Below are 13,641 nucleotides of genomic sequence, written 5' to 3' on the forward strand. Positions count from 1 at the left end.
GGACCAGCCCCTAGTTATGCTGCTATAGGCTTAGACTGCCAGGGGCCTTCCCACAATACAGTGAGCTCCTCTCTCCTTCTCTCCCTCTCCTTCTGCATAATGTCCCATTAAAGCATGTTACTAATGCATGTGTCTCTCCCAGAGTCCTTATGTTTTCTGGTCTCATAGGTTGTCATCAATCATGGCTGCCCCTGTATTGTGGATGGTGGTTATGCCAACTGCTGTAGCCCTGCTTGACACCTGCTGCTACTGTTATTATCATTAGTCATATTTCAATTATATTTGTTGTATTGTTATTATACACATATACTATCATATACAATCATATATTATCAGTAGTAGTCCTCTCTCCCTCTCTTTCGCTCAAAGAGAAGTTTTCCTCGCCACCGTTGCCAAGTAGATCCCCCTGAATCTTGCTGTACCAGAGTACCTGTAAAATTGCCACATCAGGTTAGGGCCTGACATCTGACCACGTCCCCCATCCAACGAGGGGCCCTTAGCTCCTGATGGCCAGGCCTGGGTGGATTCACTCTCTCATTATCCACCACTAATAATTACAAGAGAAAATGTAGGAACTTTTTCAATTGCAATTTATTTGACGCTCATCTCTGTACCAACAAGAGAGATGAGACTCCATAACAGAGTACAAAAACAAATATCTATAGAAAAGTATGCTTATATTGAAATATGTCCAAAGACGTTATAACAAAACATGTAGCTCACATGTTTTAAGAGCAATCTTGTTGAGTACGATGATAAAATACCAAGTTAACATATTGTACATTTTCTGTGTGTGTTTTTATACAAAAGTGTCAATGCAAGTCACTCTGTACAATTCTTAACCTTTAGAAAAGAGGACCTTTTTTAATCCACTGCTGTGCACAATCAGTATTTGGAAGGCACTTTGCAACAGACCAAAAGCAGAAAGCAAAACACTTAGGCCTACGTAATCCTTGAAAATCATCTTTTACACTCGAGTACCAACATGAGCAAAAACAAAATCATACATCCCGGTGAAGAAAAACACTCAAACAAAAGCAACAGCATTTCCTTACAGCATCTTCCACTTGTGTTCGCATAACTGATAAAAAAAAACCAACCCTTATTACCTTTTAAAGGAGTAAATACTAGTGCAGAGTGGATCAAAAAAGGACAGGAAAAAAAAAAAAACACTTGGTCAAAGACATGAGTTGTGCAGCTGGCAGCATGAACACTACCAGAGCAGAGTGACAGTACAGCGAACAGCGAAACTAGTACTGCCACCAACCAGTGATCGACATTCAGTCCCCAGCTAAGCTCGCATGCCAGGACATGCAGTTTACACTTTCAATCAAATGGCCATAACTTAACATCCCTCCTTGTGATAGACAAGCAAAAAAAAAAAAATCTATATATGTACAGGACCACCATTGACAAACACTGATCATATTGGTTGGTTCATATATATTTATATATATATTTATAGAATGTGTATATGAATGGTATATACACGTGTTACAATCACAACATAACCATAAATAATATAGGAATGTACTGAATTTAACAGACTAAATTACTCACAAATAATAATTAAACAGAAAGCAGGAAACACAGATCAAACACAGAAACAGACTCCCACAGACACGTATACTCTTTTTTTCCTTTTTCTTTTTACAGAGCTATCACTGCACGCACGCACACACACACGCACGCACACACACACGCACACTGCTAAGCCCCTTCACTGTTGGACTGTGTTTGATTTGCATCGTGATACAGGTTTTACAACACAAGAAAAAACAGCAACCCATGAGCAAAATGTTCATCTGATGTGCGAGTTGCATGAGAGATCAATAAAAGATTTTAGTTTGGATACAATTTGACAGTGATCCAAAACCAAATGAAACTTTACTTATGGTGTTTTTGTGTGTGTGTTTTTTTTTCTTTTTGACATGTAAAACTACTACAGTGAACGTGGAGCGAGTTTTTAAAAATCAAAGCAGTAAAAGTGGACTCGAGGCTCCCGTCGCGTGTTGATTTGAGGATCTATCCAACAAAGTCTGATCTCATCACAGGAATGTCTCGGGTGCAACATTTTGGTTTAAGCACATTTTCACTGTAAGACACCCAGATGGATAAACTGCCTTAACCGAGCGACTACGAGTGCAAACCACAAGACATGTCACCTACTAACAGAACAAGGCAATCTGACAGGAGACGGGTGAGCAACACAAGAAGAAGAGACTCCGGAGGATTAAAGTGAGCTTAATCACGTGACGCACGAAAAGTAGCATTACGTTTGGTCGTTCCAGAGGCTGGTGGATCAGGGTGCGACTCCTCGGCCTGACACACACATAACCACGCATCTCCGTTTAAGATAATTTAGAGTGAAAATTTATCTAAATGAGCAACTCACTAGATATTCAATTGACAATTAAAACAAAAACTGTACACAAAACCAAGGGCGTGAATAAGTTAATAAAATATAATCTACATTTCTCAGAATATATACTGAAAATATACCTGACCTTGGTCCCTGTTTAATGTACACAACTGATTGAACACCTAACAAACAAGACTCAGAAATCTTGGGGGGATACAAAACTCATTCCTACCAAGCTCAAGGCATGTTTCAGACAAATTTTACAGGTTAAAAACATCTTATTCCAGGAAAATTCATTTTCAAAAAGGTAATCCTGTACACAGTATAGATCATAAGAATAATGGCTTTCCTCTCCTCCAATTTTTCGGATGAATAATCCATTTTGTGAATCATCTAATTAAAAAAAACGATCAAGGGCCTTTCGCATCCGAGCGAGCCGCCAGGAGATCTGCATCATTCAGAGCACGACCCTCCAGCAACACCACCGCTCAGGTGAACGGTGAATGGTAACACTCGTCAAAGGCTTTGCTCAAGCAATGGAACACATAATTTTACCAGTAGGGCGACAAAAAAACCAAAACAACAGCAAACAAATTAATGAAAGCTGGGACACTATTGGAGCCTTAAATAGAATTTTGTTCATTAGCTGTAGACTTTCTAATTTCTGACAGGAAGAGCGACTGGCGTCTGTTTGTCAATTTGCTCCAACTTTTTATTCATTAAATCTGATTATGACACACAAAGCACTACGGTGTTACTTTCTTCTGTGAGGTAGCTGATTTAGTTCAGTTTTAGCTGAAATTATATATTTGTGGTGCCAGATGGGCTTTGAGCAGTTGCTTTTATTAGTTTTATTGATAGACGTTTTAAAAGTGCTTCACAGCCGTAATCTTGTCAATAGTAACTCATTAAGGTCCATGACAGCTATCAATGCTAATCAGTGGGCAGCAAACTGACACTTTCTGTACGAGGCCAAAGAAAAATGCAAATACCAAATATGCCGAGAAATATGCCTCGGGCCTGTTAGGAATGTTTCTTGGAATAGTTAATTAAACTAAAGAAAACCTGCCAATTTAAATCCCTGTCCGTAAGAAAAACAACATCCTTCTCAAAAAGACACAAACAACATAAATACAGGATTCACCAACATACAAGAAGTAATTACTCGTTTCAAAGTTGCAGTAAATAATTCACCTCATGTCAAGAAATATTTGTGCAGCTAAGAAAGCTCAACAACACACAAGGCGAAACCAAATGAAAGCATACCAAACAGAACTTCAACAGATCCACATCAGATAGAGGACATAAAACCTTCATGTCGTTTCCTTATAAAGAAAATTCAAACACCGTACACGCACTTTTCATACTCTGAAAAAGTAGAAAAAGTAGGAATCGTATGGCAGTCTGTGACAAAAATATCGGTTACACATTGAGCAATGTCACGAACAGAAAAAGTAGTCTTGAGGCAAAGTTATTCCCAAATACAGAGCATCTTCTGTGGGCAACCTGGCTTTGTCCTAAGAGCGAGAGGCTTTCCAACAACTTTAGCAAACACGTCACTTCCCTCCAAAGTCGATTCCACTTTGACCGGCCTCGGCATCCACCAGCGAGGACGCGAACGCAGACTGGACTATCTGAAAGCCAAATGACTCGAGCAGAGACATGTTTTGTTGAGGGGAGAAGGGAGAGGTCAGGGCGGGGGCCAGCTCGTTCAAGCCCGACCCTGAACCCCCCTGGGCCTTCTGGGCTTTGTGAACTCTGTGCTGGTGCTTGTTGAGGTAGGACTTGGTGCGGAAGGCCTGGCCGCAGATGCCGCAGGTAAACTTCTTCTCAGGGTCCGTCTTGGCTTTAGATCCTTCCGGAGACCCCAGGGCCCCTGCGGAGGCTCCGTTGCAGGCTAAAGAGGGCATCTCCAGCTCCGGCCCGTCGGGTTTGTGTGGAGATTTAAGCTCATCCCCGTTGGACAGCTCCCCAAATGAAGGATCTGATTCTTCTGATTCCAGATGAGGACATTTTCCAGCGTTTTCCTGCCCGTCTGTGGTAAATACAGCATGGAGAGAGAGAGAGAGAGAGAGAGAGAGAGAGAGAGAGAGAGAGAGAGGGGAAATGAGAGGAAAGGGAGGCATGAATTAGGACAAATCAATTATAAAACAGGTTTTGTCCAATATTTCAATCCAGTAGATGTCTGTCACCTGTAAAAACTTAGAAATTGAACTTGAGAACTAAAGTGAGAAGGCACCAAACACAAGTAGAACAAATTGTGACTTAATTTTACAGATCAATCACTAAATACAGTAAGAAGAACAGGCACACTTCCTTCAAAATGTGACTATAGCATTAAAATCTACAATCATCTATCTCAGTCCATTTGCCCAGTGTCCACTGATAATTCTGCTGTGCTCATCCGACCAGCGGGCAGTGCTAGCACCATGCCCCCACCCACCCTCTTGCTGGACTGTACTGACCTGAGACAGGCCCATGGACGGGGAAGCCAGGCAACCCGCCAGAGCGACACTCCCAGAAATATGGAGCCCCACCTGCCTTCCCCATGAGCAGCTCAGGCTGCAGGCCCAAGGCGGGGGGGCCAGGCTGGGGGAGAATTGGGTGTCCAGAGAGCCCATGAAAGCGACCCTCTGCCTCAGACGAGGTGAGAAGCAGCTGGCGACTGGCACACAGGTCTACACAACACCCGGCCAGGGAGAAAGGAAGGGGGGGGGGGGCAGACATAACAGGTCGGCGGAAACCATACGGACAGAATCACCTTCATTTCATCACTAGTATATGAAAAGCTGTCTGTAAACAAAGCAAGCTAGACAGGTTTACTAGTGTGAATGTTGTTGAGTGATGAATTAATTACCTTTCTCCTCTTTTCTCCTCTAGCAAAATCACTTAACTCATTGATGTGTTCGTGAATGAACTGACAGTTGATACAGTTGCTACTTTTGTCAGATAAAATGAAACAAATTATGAGCTGTTTGACTACAGACCTTTCGCACAGGGATAGTTTGGCTTTTTAAACACAGGTGGAATTAAAAACATTAAAAATGACCACATTTAATAAAGCAGTAGCAATGCTAGGACCCTGCTATTGTGCATGCTGGCTCACTGACACACATAAATGAACAGAGAGCCATCGTTCGTGTTATTAGTGTCATCTGTGCGTCCTGCTGTGACATGTCTGATGATCGCAGTGAGAAAAGCCCATATTGTGCATAACTAAGCATACTGTTCACACACACAACTTGCCTCTCTCACAACTGGCATGACACTAAATGAAGACTACAGTGAAAACTGCAGTAAATATAGTGACAGTACACCGATTTGGCCATGACCATTTCCAAAAGTAAATCATATTTTTTTTTCTGCTCGTGTATTCAATGAGCTTTGTCGCTCAGAGTTAAATCATTAAAACCAAACGATTGCCAAGAATTCTCAGCTCACCAAATGCTAAGTAGTGTTTACTTAAATTTCATTGCTCAAATATTCAGTCAAGTCAATTTCATTTATGTAGCTCAGGATCACAAATCACAAATTTGCCTCAAGAGGCTTTACGCTCTGAACAGTGTACAACGCCTTCTATCATTAGACCGTCTATTCAGATAAGCCGCAGCAGTCAGCGCTGTTAGCTTTGTTGGTAACTGCTTAGATGATATCTATCTGTTGTGTCACAGTCAAATATGCACAAATACAAACTGTCGTCCACGGTGTTGAAGGAAAACACATTTACTGCTACTGTAACTAAAGTTCGGCTCATTTAGTGACACCACAGACTGACTCAGCCAATCATCTAACCCTTCAGCCATGCTATCCTTGAACGGATCCATCTCGGAAATAAGCTGAAAAAAGACAAACTCGCATCATGACCTGAGAAGGCAAACAAAAACAATAAATGCTGCCCGTAGGACACAAGAAAAACACGACTGACCATTTGACATTTTGACTATGCATATCTGTGAGTCACTGCGTAGCGTGACATGCTGTTCTTGTCACAAACTGGCTGGCAGATGCTATGACAACCACAACTGATTTTACCATCCTGGATTCACCTCAGAGGAAATCGGCTGACTTCTAATGAGCTTTTCAAGTCTCCACTTGCCAAAGCAGGAAGCTTTTCCCCAGTTAAGGTCAATACAGTGCTAATGGATTCGTATTTGTGGTAGTGAGACTGATAATATCACTCATTAAAAAGACAATCTCTAAAAATAACTCACAAAAGGATAATGGCAAATATCTATCAAGGAATATGTGTGTTTAAAGCACCTGCAGCAAAATGTCTACCATGATGCAGTTTAAAAGATGGTAAACAAAGTGACAGGGCATGATCAGTTTTAATGATTCACTAGGCAGCTTCATTACAACCAATGATTTGGTTAGCCAACCTTAGCTTGGTAAATAGCCGAATGGCACATTTTTCAAATTTCTCTGATTATCCATGCAATTGCAGAGTTACAAATACAATCACAGATATAAACACGGTCTTCCATATTGTTTTTTTTTTTTGCCAATCGTGGTTGCGGCTCTCAGCTCACTGTGCACTGTCTCTATGCTACTGCTTCTCCCACAAGAGAACAACTACAAAAGTTTCAATGAATCCAGGGCAAATGGAGAACACATTAAGACGATCATGCAACACTGTGCATTGCTGAACAACTGCCGATGGATCAGCCAAGCAGTAAACAAGACACTGTTAACCATAGGATGCCATGGCCATGCTGGACAGACACTCACATACCAGGAAAAAAAAAAAGAAAGAAAAAGAAATTGGCACTCCAAGCATGTGTAAAAATCACAAACTATGAAGTCTGGATAACTTCTGGATGTGGCAATAGGAACTTAAAAACTGTCTGCTTTATATTCCCAATTTCCAGCTAAATAACAATCCCATAGGTGCACGTTAGCAGGTGTGTTACTTGTCAAACTACAGAAAAGGTCATGATTTCCATGGTAGTTTCAGTTCTGTAGAATATATCAGTAAATGAGTCGTCTGCCTATTGACTTGCACTCATTCTATAGTAAAAGATGTGCTGCTCATAAGTGCAACATAAAAGGCCTCCAGCCAATGTCCTCCAGCCATTTCTGTAATTCTTTGACATGAGTCAGTGACACTTATAAGGACACTCTTTCAGCTCCGTCTGTGGCACTACTGACTAAAAATGGTGAGGCAGTGAGGGAACAGAGAAAATGTATCCAAAGAGGTGTGCAGCACTTCCAGCTGTTCCCCTCTACCTAATCACCAGAAAGGTTCTGTTTACACTGCCCCCCCCCGACTAGACACCGGTCAGCTAGCAGAGAGACAACCAGCACATGAAATAGCACAACAGTGAATGTTTGAGCAAAAAGCTGGGCGGCAGAAGTCGATGTATGCTTGTGTTTTAAACATACACAAAGATGCAGCAGCATGTTTCTCCAAAAAAGCAGCAGAGCAAATGAAAAGCCAGAAACATGACAGTTTGGGATGGGGCGGGCGGCTGCTTGCCTTCCACTGAGCACTGGCGTCCCATGTGGTAAGGGTTGCCGTTGTGCATCTGCAGTTCCCCCCTTGGCTCAGGGAAGGTGTGCATTGTGGCAGAGGGGGGCAGTGGAGAGCCATGGTGTGTCTTTATATGCACCTTAAGGTAGGACGCAGTGGAGAAACCTGGGACCAGAAGAACACAGAACAAGGCAGTTGTTTGACACACTCGAGGCCTTTGACTACGAGGAGGGGCGTCCTGTTACACACCGACAGGCTGTTGGATGGCGATGATCCGATAGACGTCTGGACTGATTCGACCAGAAACACTCTGGAGCACTAATGATTTATTGAGGGGAAGTTAAATTAATATCCATCTCTTTGACAGTGAAGAGCATCATTATAACATGGGCAAGAGGCACAAATCAAAATTCCCATCCCACAGAAACAAAGTGTGCAGAACATTGTGAAGAGATGTTCTTCAAAAACTAATCTCTTTCTTTTATCCTTATTTCATTCTTTGATTATCAGCGGATGCATCTGCAGGTAACCAAGAAGGCTGCTTGTCACTTACAACTGATAAAGAACATAATGATGTATTTCCCCTTAACTCAGCTTTAATCCGCCGTCTTGTTATTGCTGGTTTGATGACTTTTTTTAATCTTTTACCCTTCAATCCACTTTATTCATTATTTCAGTTGCAGCTTTGAACATTTTTTGTTTCTTATCTTCTTTGTACTTGTATCTGTAAATGTAATGTTGCTCTTATTGTCTTATGTATCTCCCTGTATGGACCTCCCTGTATACATTAAGGTAAAATTAATGAATAAAGCATGATCTCAACTGGTTTGAATAGAGGACTTCAGTGTTTGTGCTCAATGGGCACAAAAAAAAGCAGAAGGCTGAAAAACATTTTCAGCATGTGGCGCCAAGACTTTATGTACAAGGTGAAGGCCAACTTTCAGACATATTTGCCATATTCAGTATGAGACCTTTCATCCTGTCCACAGACCAGACAGCAAAGAAAGAATCGGAAATGTTTTGTACGACTCAATGCAGCCTGTCCCTGAAAGTCACAGTGCATGGTCCAGATGGAGTGATTGGAATTGAAAAGTAGCTTTTACCCTCAAAAGTAAGAGGCAATCATGTAAGGCTCTGAGTTTACAAAAACTTTGAGTAGCACCATCAAATCGGGAAGCAGAAGACACCCAAAAGGGACGACACACACCCTGAACAAAGCTTTGGGGTATGTTTGTGCTTCCTCTGGTTTCCAGGGAGAAAATAAACATATTTTGGAACTTTTGTTGAAGATATTTTACCACTGATGGTAGAATTTGACAGCCACCTTGTTCATTTCAGTGACCTTCCTTCTTTTGCCAAACACCCACAGCAGAATACCTACGCCGGGTTATTGCAAGTGTTGATCCTCTGAACGCCCTTGACTTCGATGCTGAATATTTGTCTGGACACGAGGAGCCTGTAACAGTGTGGTGTATCACTGTATGCTGTATTCTAAATAATTACCTTTGTTGCAGATGCCACAGTAGTTATGTGTTCCTTCACTGTGTTTCTTGAGGTGGTCTGTCATGTAGGCAGCTCGCAGAAACTTGCCACAAACTTTGCAGGGGATTTTGTCCTCATGGCATGCAAGGTGTGACCGGAGACGATCTCTTGTAGCAAAAGAGGCGTTACAAATCTGCGATACGGAAATGAACATGTTATCAACTTTTCTCACATTTTATGGTTTCAAGCCATCATTAGCTGGGCTGTGAGTTAAAGAGATAAAGTCTGATGTGTAGATCTTAAATGTTACCTGGCACTTGTGGGGTCTCTCTGTTGTGTGAACCTGTTTGATATGTCCATTCAGATGGTCTGGTCTGGAGAGAAAAAAGGAAAATGATGTTTGTGTTTGTCAAGTGGATGTATGACTAATTTTTTATACATTTCCACACAGCTTAATGTGCCTTTTCTTACCATCAGCATCAGCAAGGACACTCATTCTATTCATCTTTCTTAATTACTTTCTGAAGATTAGCATAAGCATGCACTACTCTGAAGACATTTTACAACACATCTTAGAGACTGAAGAACAAAAGCCGCAGTAGGTGACTAATGTAATGTTTAGACCTACATTAGCACCAACAACCACCAGCAGAGCCAGCCAATACCCACATTTTTATCCTCAGAATATCCACTTTACTCTGGTGGGTGCTGAACTTCCTGCGCAAACTAACGTGAAACTACTGCCTCTGTTGTGACGACCCACTTCGTTATTCATGTGTGATTTTGTGAATCCACATTTTCTTTATGTCTAAACATTGTATTTTATTTGTGTGGTGTTACTATATCAGTATTGTAAAATACCAGAGGCTGACTGATGTATTGAATTTGTCACATCGAGTAAGAAACTGAAAACAATGAAACATTAAGAAAAATATACAGTCATGACACCCCGCTCCCTGGTCCGTATAAGATCCTGGATGTTTTCGTTATGTGGCGTGTGCGGCAACCATTTACCAACCAAATGCTGAAATAATGAATCCACACACCACAAACTTGCTGATGGCTCTGTCACAAACTTCCACCTTCTCCCTCATCACATTTTTGCATTTTTTTAGAAGTTAGCGTCAAACTACTTTGGACCTCTCTTCATTTATCATCCGCATGTATTTTAACCTCCACAGCAGCAGGTGGTGACAGTGAGTTTGCAACAGGGCCTGAGAACACTGAGCCTGGGAAACTGGTTTGAGTGGCTGAAGCCAAATTACACAAGTCACTCAGTGACAGTCGTGCAGTTTCTGACACAATAAACCCAAAGATTGGTGTGTGCTAATGATTAAGAGTGTCATGGCTTTCAGAAAAATCCCTTTTTAATGAATGATTACAGACATTCACACTCATGCACGCATGATAAGTTTTCATCACTTTGGGGACATTACATGGACTTACATTCATTTACCGGAGATTGACCCGAACCATAGCCATAGCCACTACTTGCCTAAACCTAACCTTTACCCTAACCTTAACCCAAGTCTATACCCTAAAATTTAATGCTTCACCTTATGGGGACTTGCATTTAGTTCCAAGCAATGCTCTTATTCCCCTGAATGTGACTGTGTAAACAGATTTAAGTCCGCACAACGTGAGTAATAAACACACTTACTTCAGGGTTTGATCCCTGACCTGTCTCTGCTAATTGGTACCAACTCTCAAGAATGACTACAAATTTAGCCTAATTTTGTTGTTTTTGGACTAGATCCTGACTTCAGGCTGCTGGCCATTGACTACGTTTCGTGTGTGTGCGCGCATCTCAGCAGCTGATATGCAGCCTGCTGAACAGGAGCAGCAGGGCTGACACGAACTGCTCCATCAGTGCCTGCTATGATGCGGAAACATCGCTGCAAACTGTGCATTGAGGCACACGGCATTGTTTTGTTTAACAACTGTAAAACACAGGCCACGCTATCCGCGGGTCAACTCACCTTGAAAAGCCTTTACCACAGCTTTGGCACACGTACGGTTTGCCGACAGACCCGTCATGGGACCGCACATGGTACGACATCCTGTCCTTACGTTTGAACCGGAGCCCGCACACGGGGCATGCGTACGGCTTCTCCCCGGAATGGGAGAGCTTGTGTCGGTTCAGGTGGTAAACGTCGCGGAAAACTTTACCGCAAATGTCACAACCGACATGCCGCCTGGTCCTTTCCCGTTTGCGGCCGTTGTCCAGCGTCAGCCCTCCGTGTAACTGCACGCCGTTTTCCACCAGACCCGGCTGAGACATTAAAGACATGCCGCCCGCTGTTGACAGGCTGTCACCGCCGTTGTTTACACCGCCGGTGTGGGCTCCATGTTGCGCTTCGTGGTTCTTCAAGCGGGAAGCTTCTGTAAAAGCTTTACCGCATGTCCCGCAAGGAAACAGCCCATTGTCTTTCTGGGTGCTGTGATTAAATGGCACAGCCTCCACTATCCCACCAGCTTTCTTTGGTCTCCCCCTGCTCCTTTTCGACCCCGGGGAGCCAGCGTCGTGCTGAAACGCGTTCCCCGGTATTTCCGCTGATGGGGAAACGGGCAGTCCTTCAACAGGCTCTAACATTGGCACCGACGGCTCGCCGCCGTCCTCCAATAACACGGCGGCGGCGTCTTCGCTCCCCTCCACATGCATCGGTGCATTGTTAGCAAAGCTCTGACCGTTAACCAGCATTCCCGTTCCGTTTACCAGATCCTGCTGTGCCACCGGGAACCCCAGCTCGGTGGCCCCCGTGGCCTGGAAAAGGCTGGCGTCTCCTCCGCGTGAGGTCGGGACGAGGATTTGCACGTTGGACTGTTTGATGACCTCCTGACATATCTCAATGACTGACCGCATCAGCAGAAACTTGGCAGCTGTCATCAACTCCGGGAAGCATTCCAGTCGCACCACAATCCTGGAGGTGTAAGCGAAGTCCAAAACGTCTTTAAAAACTTTCGGGCTGATGGTGTGCATCTCCAGCTCCTTGGCGTCGCCGTCGCCCTCCGTCTGGCGGCTGAAGACCGACTCGAAATACTCGCTGCACGCGGCCAACACAGCCTTGTGGGCAGGGAAGCTCTCCTCGCCGACGCGTAAGATCACATCGCAGAACCTGCCTCCATCTTTCCTCTGAATGTTGAGGTTGTGTAGCATCTCCGCACTGTGCTTGCTCACCTGGTAGGTGTACGAAGAAGTCCAAGACGGCTCCGCTACCTTCTCCATGCCGAATTCATCCAATAACAATGGTTGTTAGCGACGACGGGAGGAGAAATGACGGATTTTGTGTATCGATTTCGAGCCGTTGATTCCAGCTAGCTACAGGATCCAAAACCAACCGCCCCTCCCCGTCGCTTTAGCATCTAACGTTAAACGTTAGCAGTAGCAGCAGCAGGGAAAAATGGCAGCCCCCCAGCTTCCTGTGAACTTTGACCCTGGTTTCTTGAGGGGTGGGGGTCGCTGTTGTTTCGTGAAAAATGTTTCTCTTGGGGTTTGATACTGACCTTGTGTCTTATTTTTTTCATGATTTTCTCATTGTAAGGGCAGCTGGAGGAGTCGAGCCCCGGCACCGCAGGGGTCTTTCGTGGCTTTAGCTCTGCCAAAATGTTAACACGCAGGTCTCTTCCTGCCTGGTCTGTTTGTAAAACCCCTCCCCCAACCACGCATGAAGACGAAAAGCCCCTTTTCCTTTTCTGTACGAGCGCAGACTGTAAACCCAACACACATCAACAAACATGCAAAATGATCACACTGTGCAATCAGTTCAGGTAAGTTCTGGCTCGACTAAAACACAATTAAAAAAAAAAAAATGTACCAGTGAAATTAAACACAAAAGGAAACAAACGACAATAGACGCTCATTTCCGTATAACCCAGTATTATTGAAAAATATTTTGTGGAAATAATTGAATTGTTTGGAGAGTGGGTAACACTGAACAGGTTTCAGAGCGACAAATTTCATTTTAGAAATCAGTTTTTAGATTTTTTTTTTAGCCTTAAAGTCGAGACTCTTAAACTGAGTTGCCACTTACGTTGTCTACTCCTGTATACAAGAGGATGGCAGAGTATTAGAAGCTTCAATATAATCCATTCACCACCAAAACAACACTAATAAACACCCCTGACAGTCTCAATACTCAACATTACAAGCTTAACTGAAGATAGAACTTATTGTAGCCCATTGCATTGGACTAGAGTCTGATCAGTACTGTTTTGTACTGAATGATAAGGATCTATTAGATGTGATTACTACATAATTGTGACTGAGTTGTGCAATAAAAACGTGCAAATAGTGGACAACACTTCTGAAAACACCTTGAATATGCCA

General features: G+C 43.2%; 1 protein-coding gene across 3 annotated transcripts; it reads right to left on the reverse strand.

The window, feature by feature from the left end:
- Positions 1-570: 570 nt before the first annotated feature.
- patz1 (POZ/BTB and AT hook containing zinc finger 1) lies at positions 571-13,484 on the reverse strand. Of its 3 annotated transcripts, XM_070959242.1 has the most exons (6): positions 11,294-13,484; positions 9,625-9,688; positions 9,336-9,507; positions 7,839-7,997; positions 4,828-5,040; positions 1,935-4,397 (listed from the first exon to the last, which is right to left on the reverse strand). In XM_070959242.1, the coding sequence occupies exons 1-6, from the start codon at positions 12,538-12,540 to the stop codon at positions 3,919-3,921; spliced, it is 2,334 nt and encodes a 777-aa protein (XP_070815343.1). In that variant the 5' UTR covers positions 12,541-13,484; the 3' UTR covers positions 1,935-3,918. The 3 variants fall into 3 exon arrangements, with proteins under 3 accessions (XP_070815344.1, XP_070815345.1, XP_070815343.1); XM_070959243.1 differs by lacking the exon at positions 4,828-5,040 and having other exon boundaries at positions 571-4,397; XM_070959244.1 differs by lacking the exons at positions 4,828-5,040; positions 7,839-7,997 and having other exon boundaries at positions 1,929-4,397.
- Between the last annotated feature and the right edge of the window lie 157 nt (positions 13,485-13,641).

The sequence above is a fragment of the Chaetodon trifascialis genome, chromosome 3 (assembly GCF_039877785.1).
Source record: "Chaetodon trifascialis isolate fChaTrf1 chromosome 3, fChaTrf1.hap1, whole genome shotgun sequence".
NCBI classification, from domain to species: Eukaryota; Metazoa; Chordata; class Actinopteri; order Chaetodontiformes; family Chaetodontidae; genus Chaetodon; species Chaetodon trifascialis.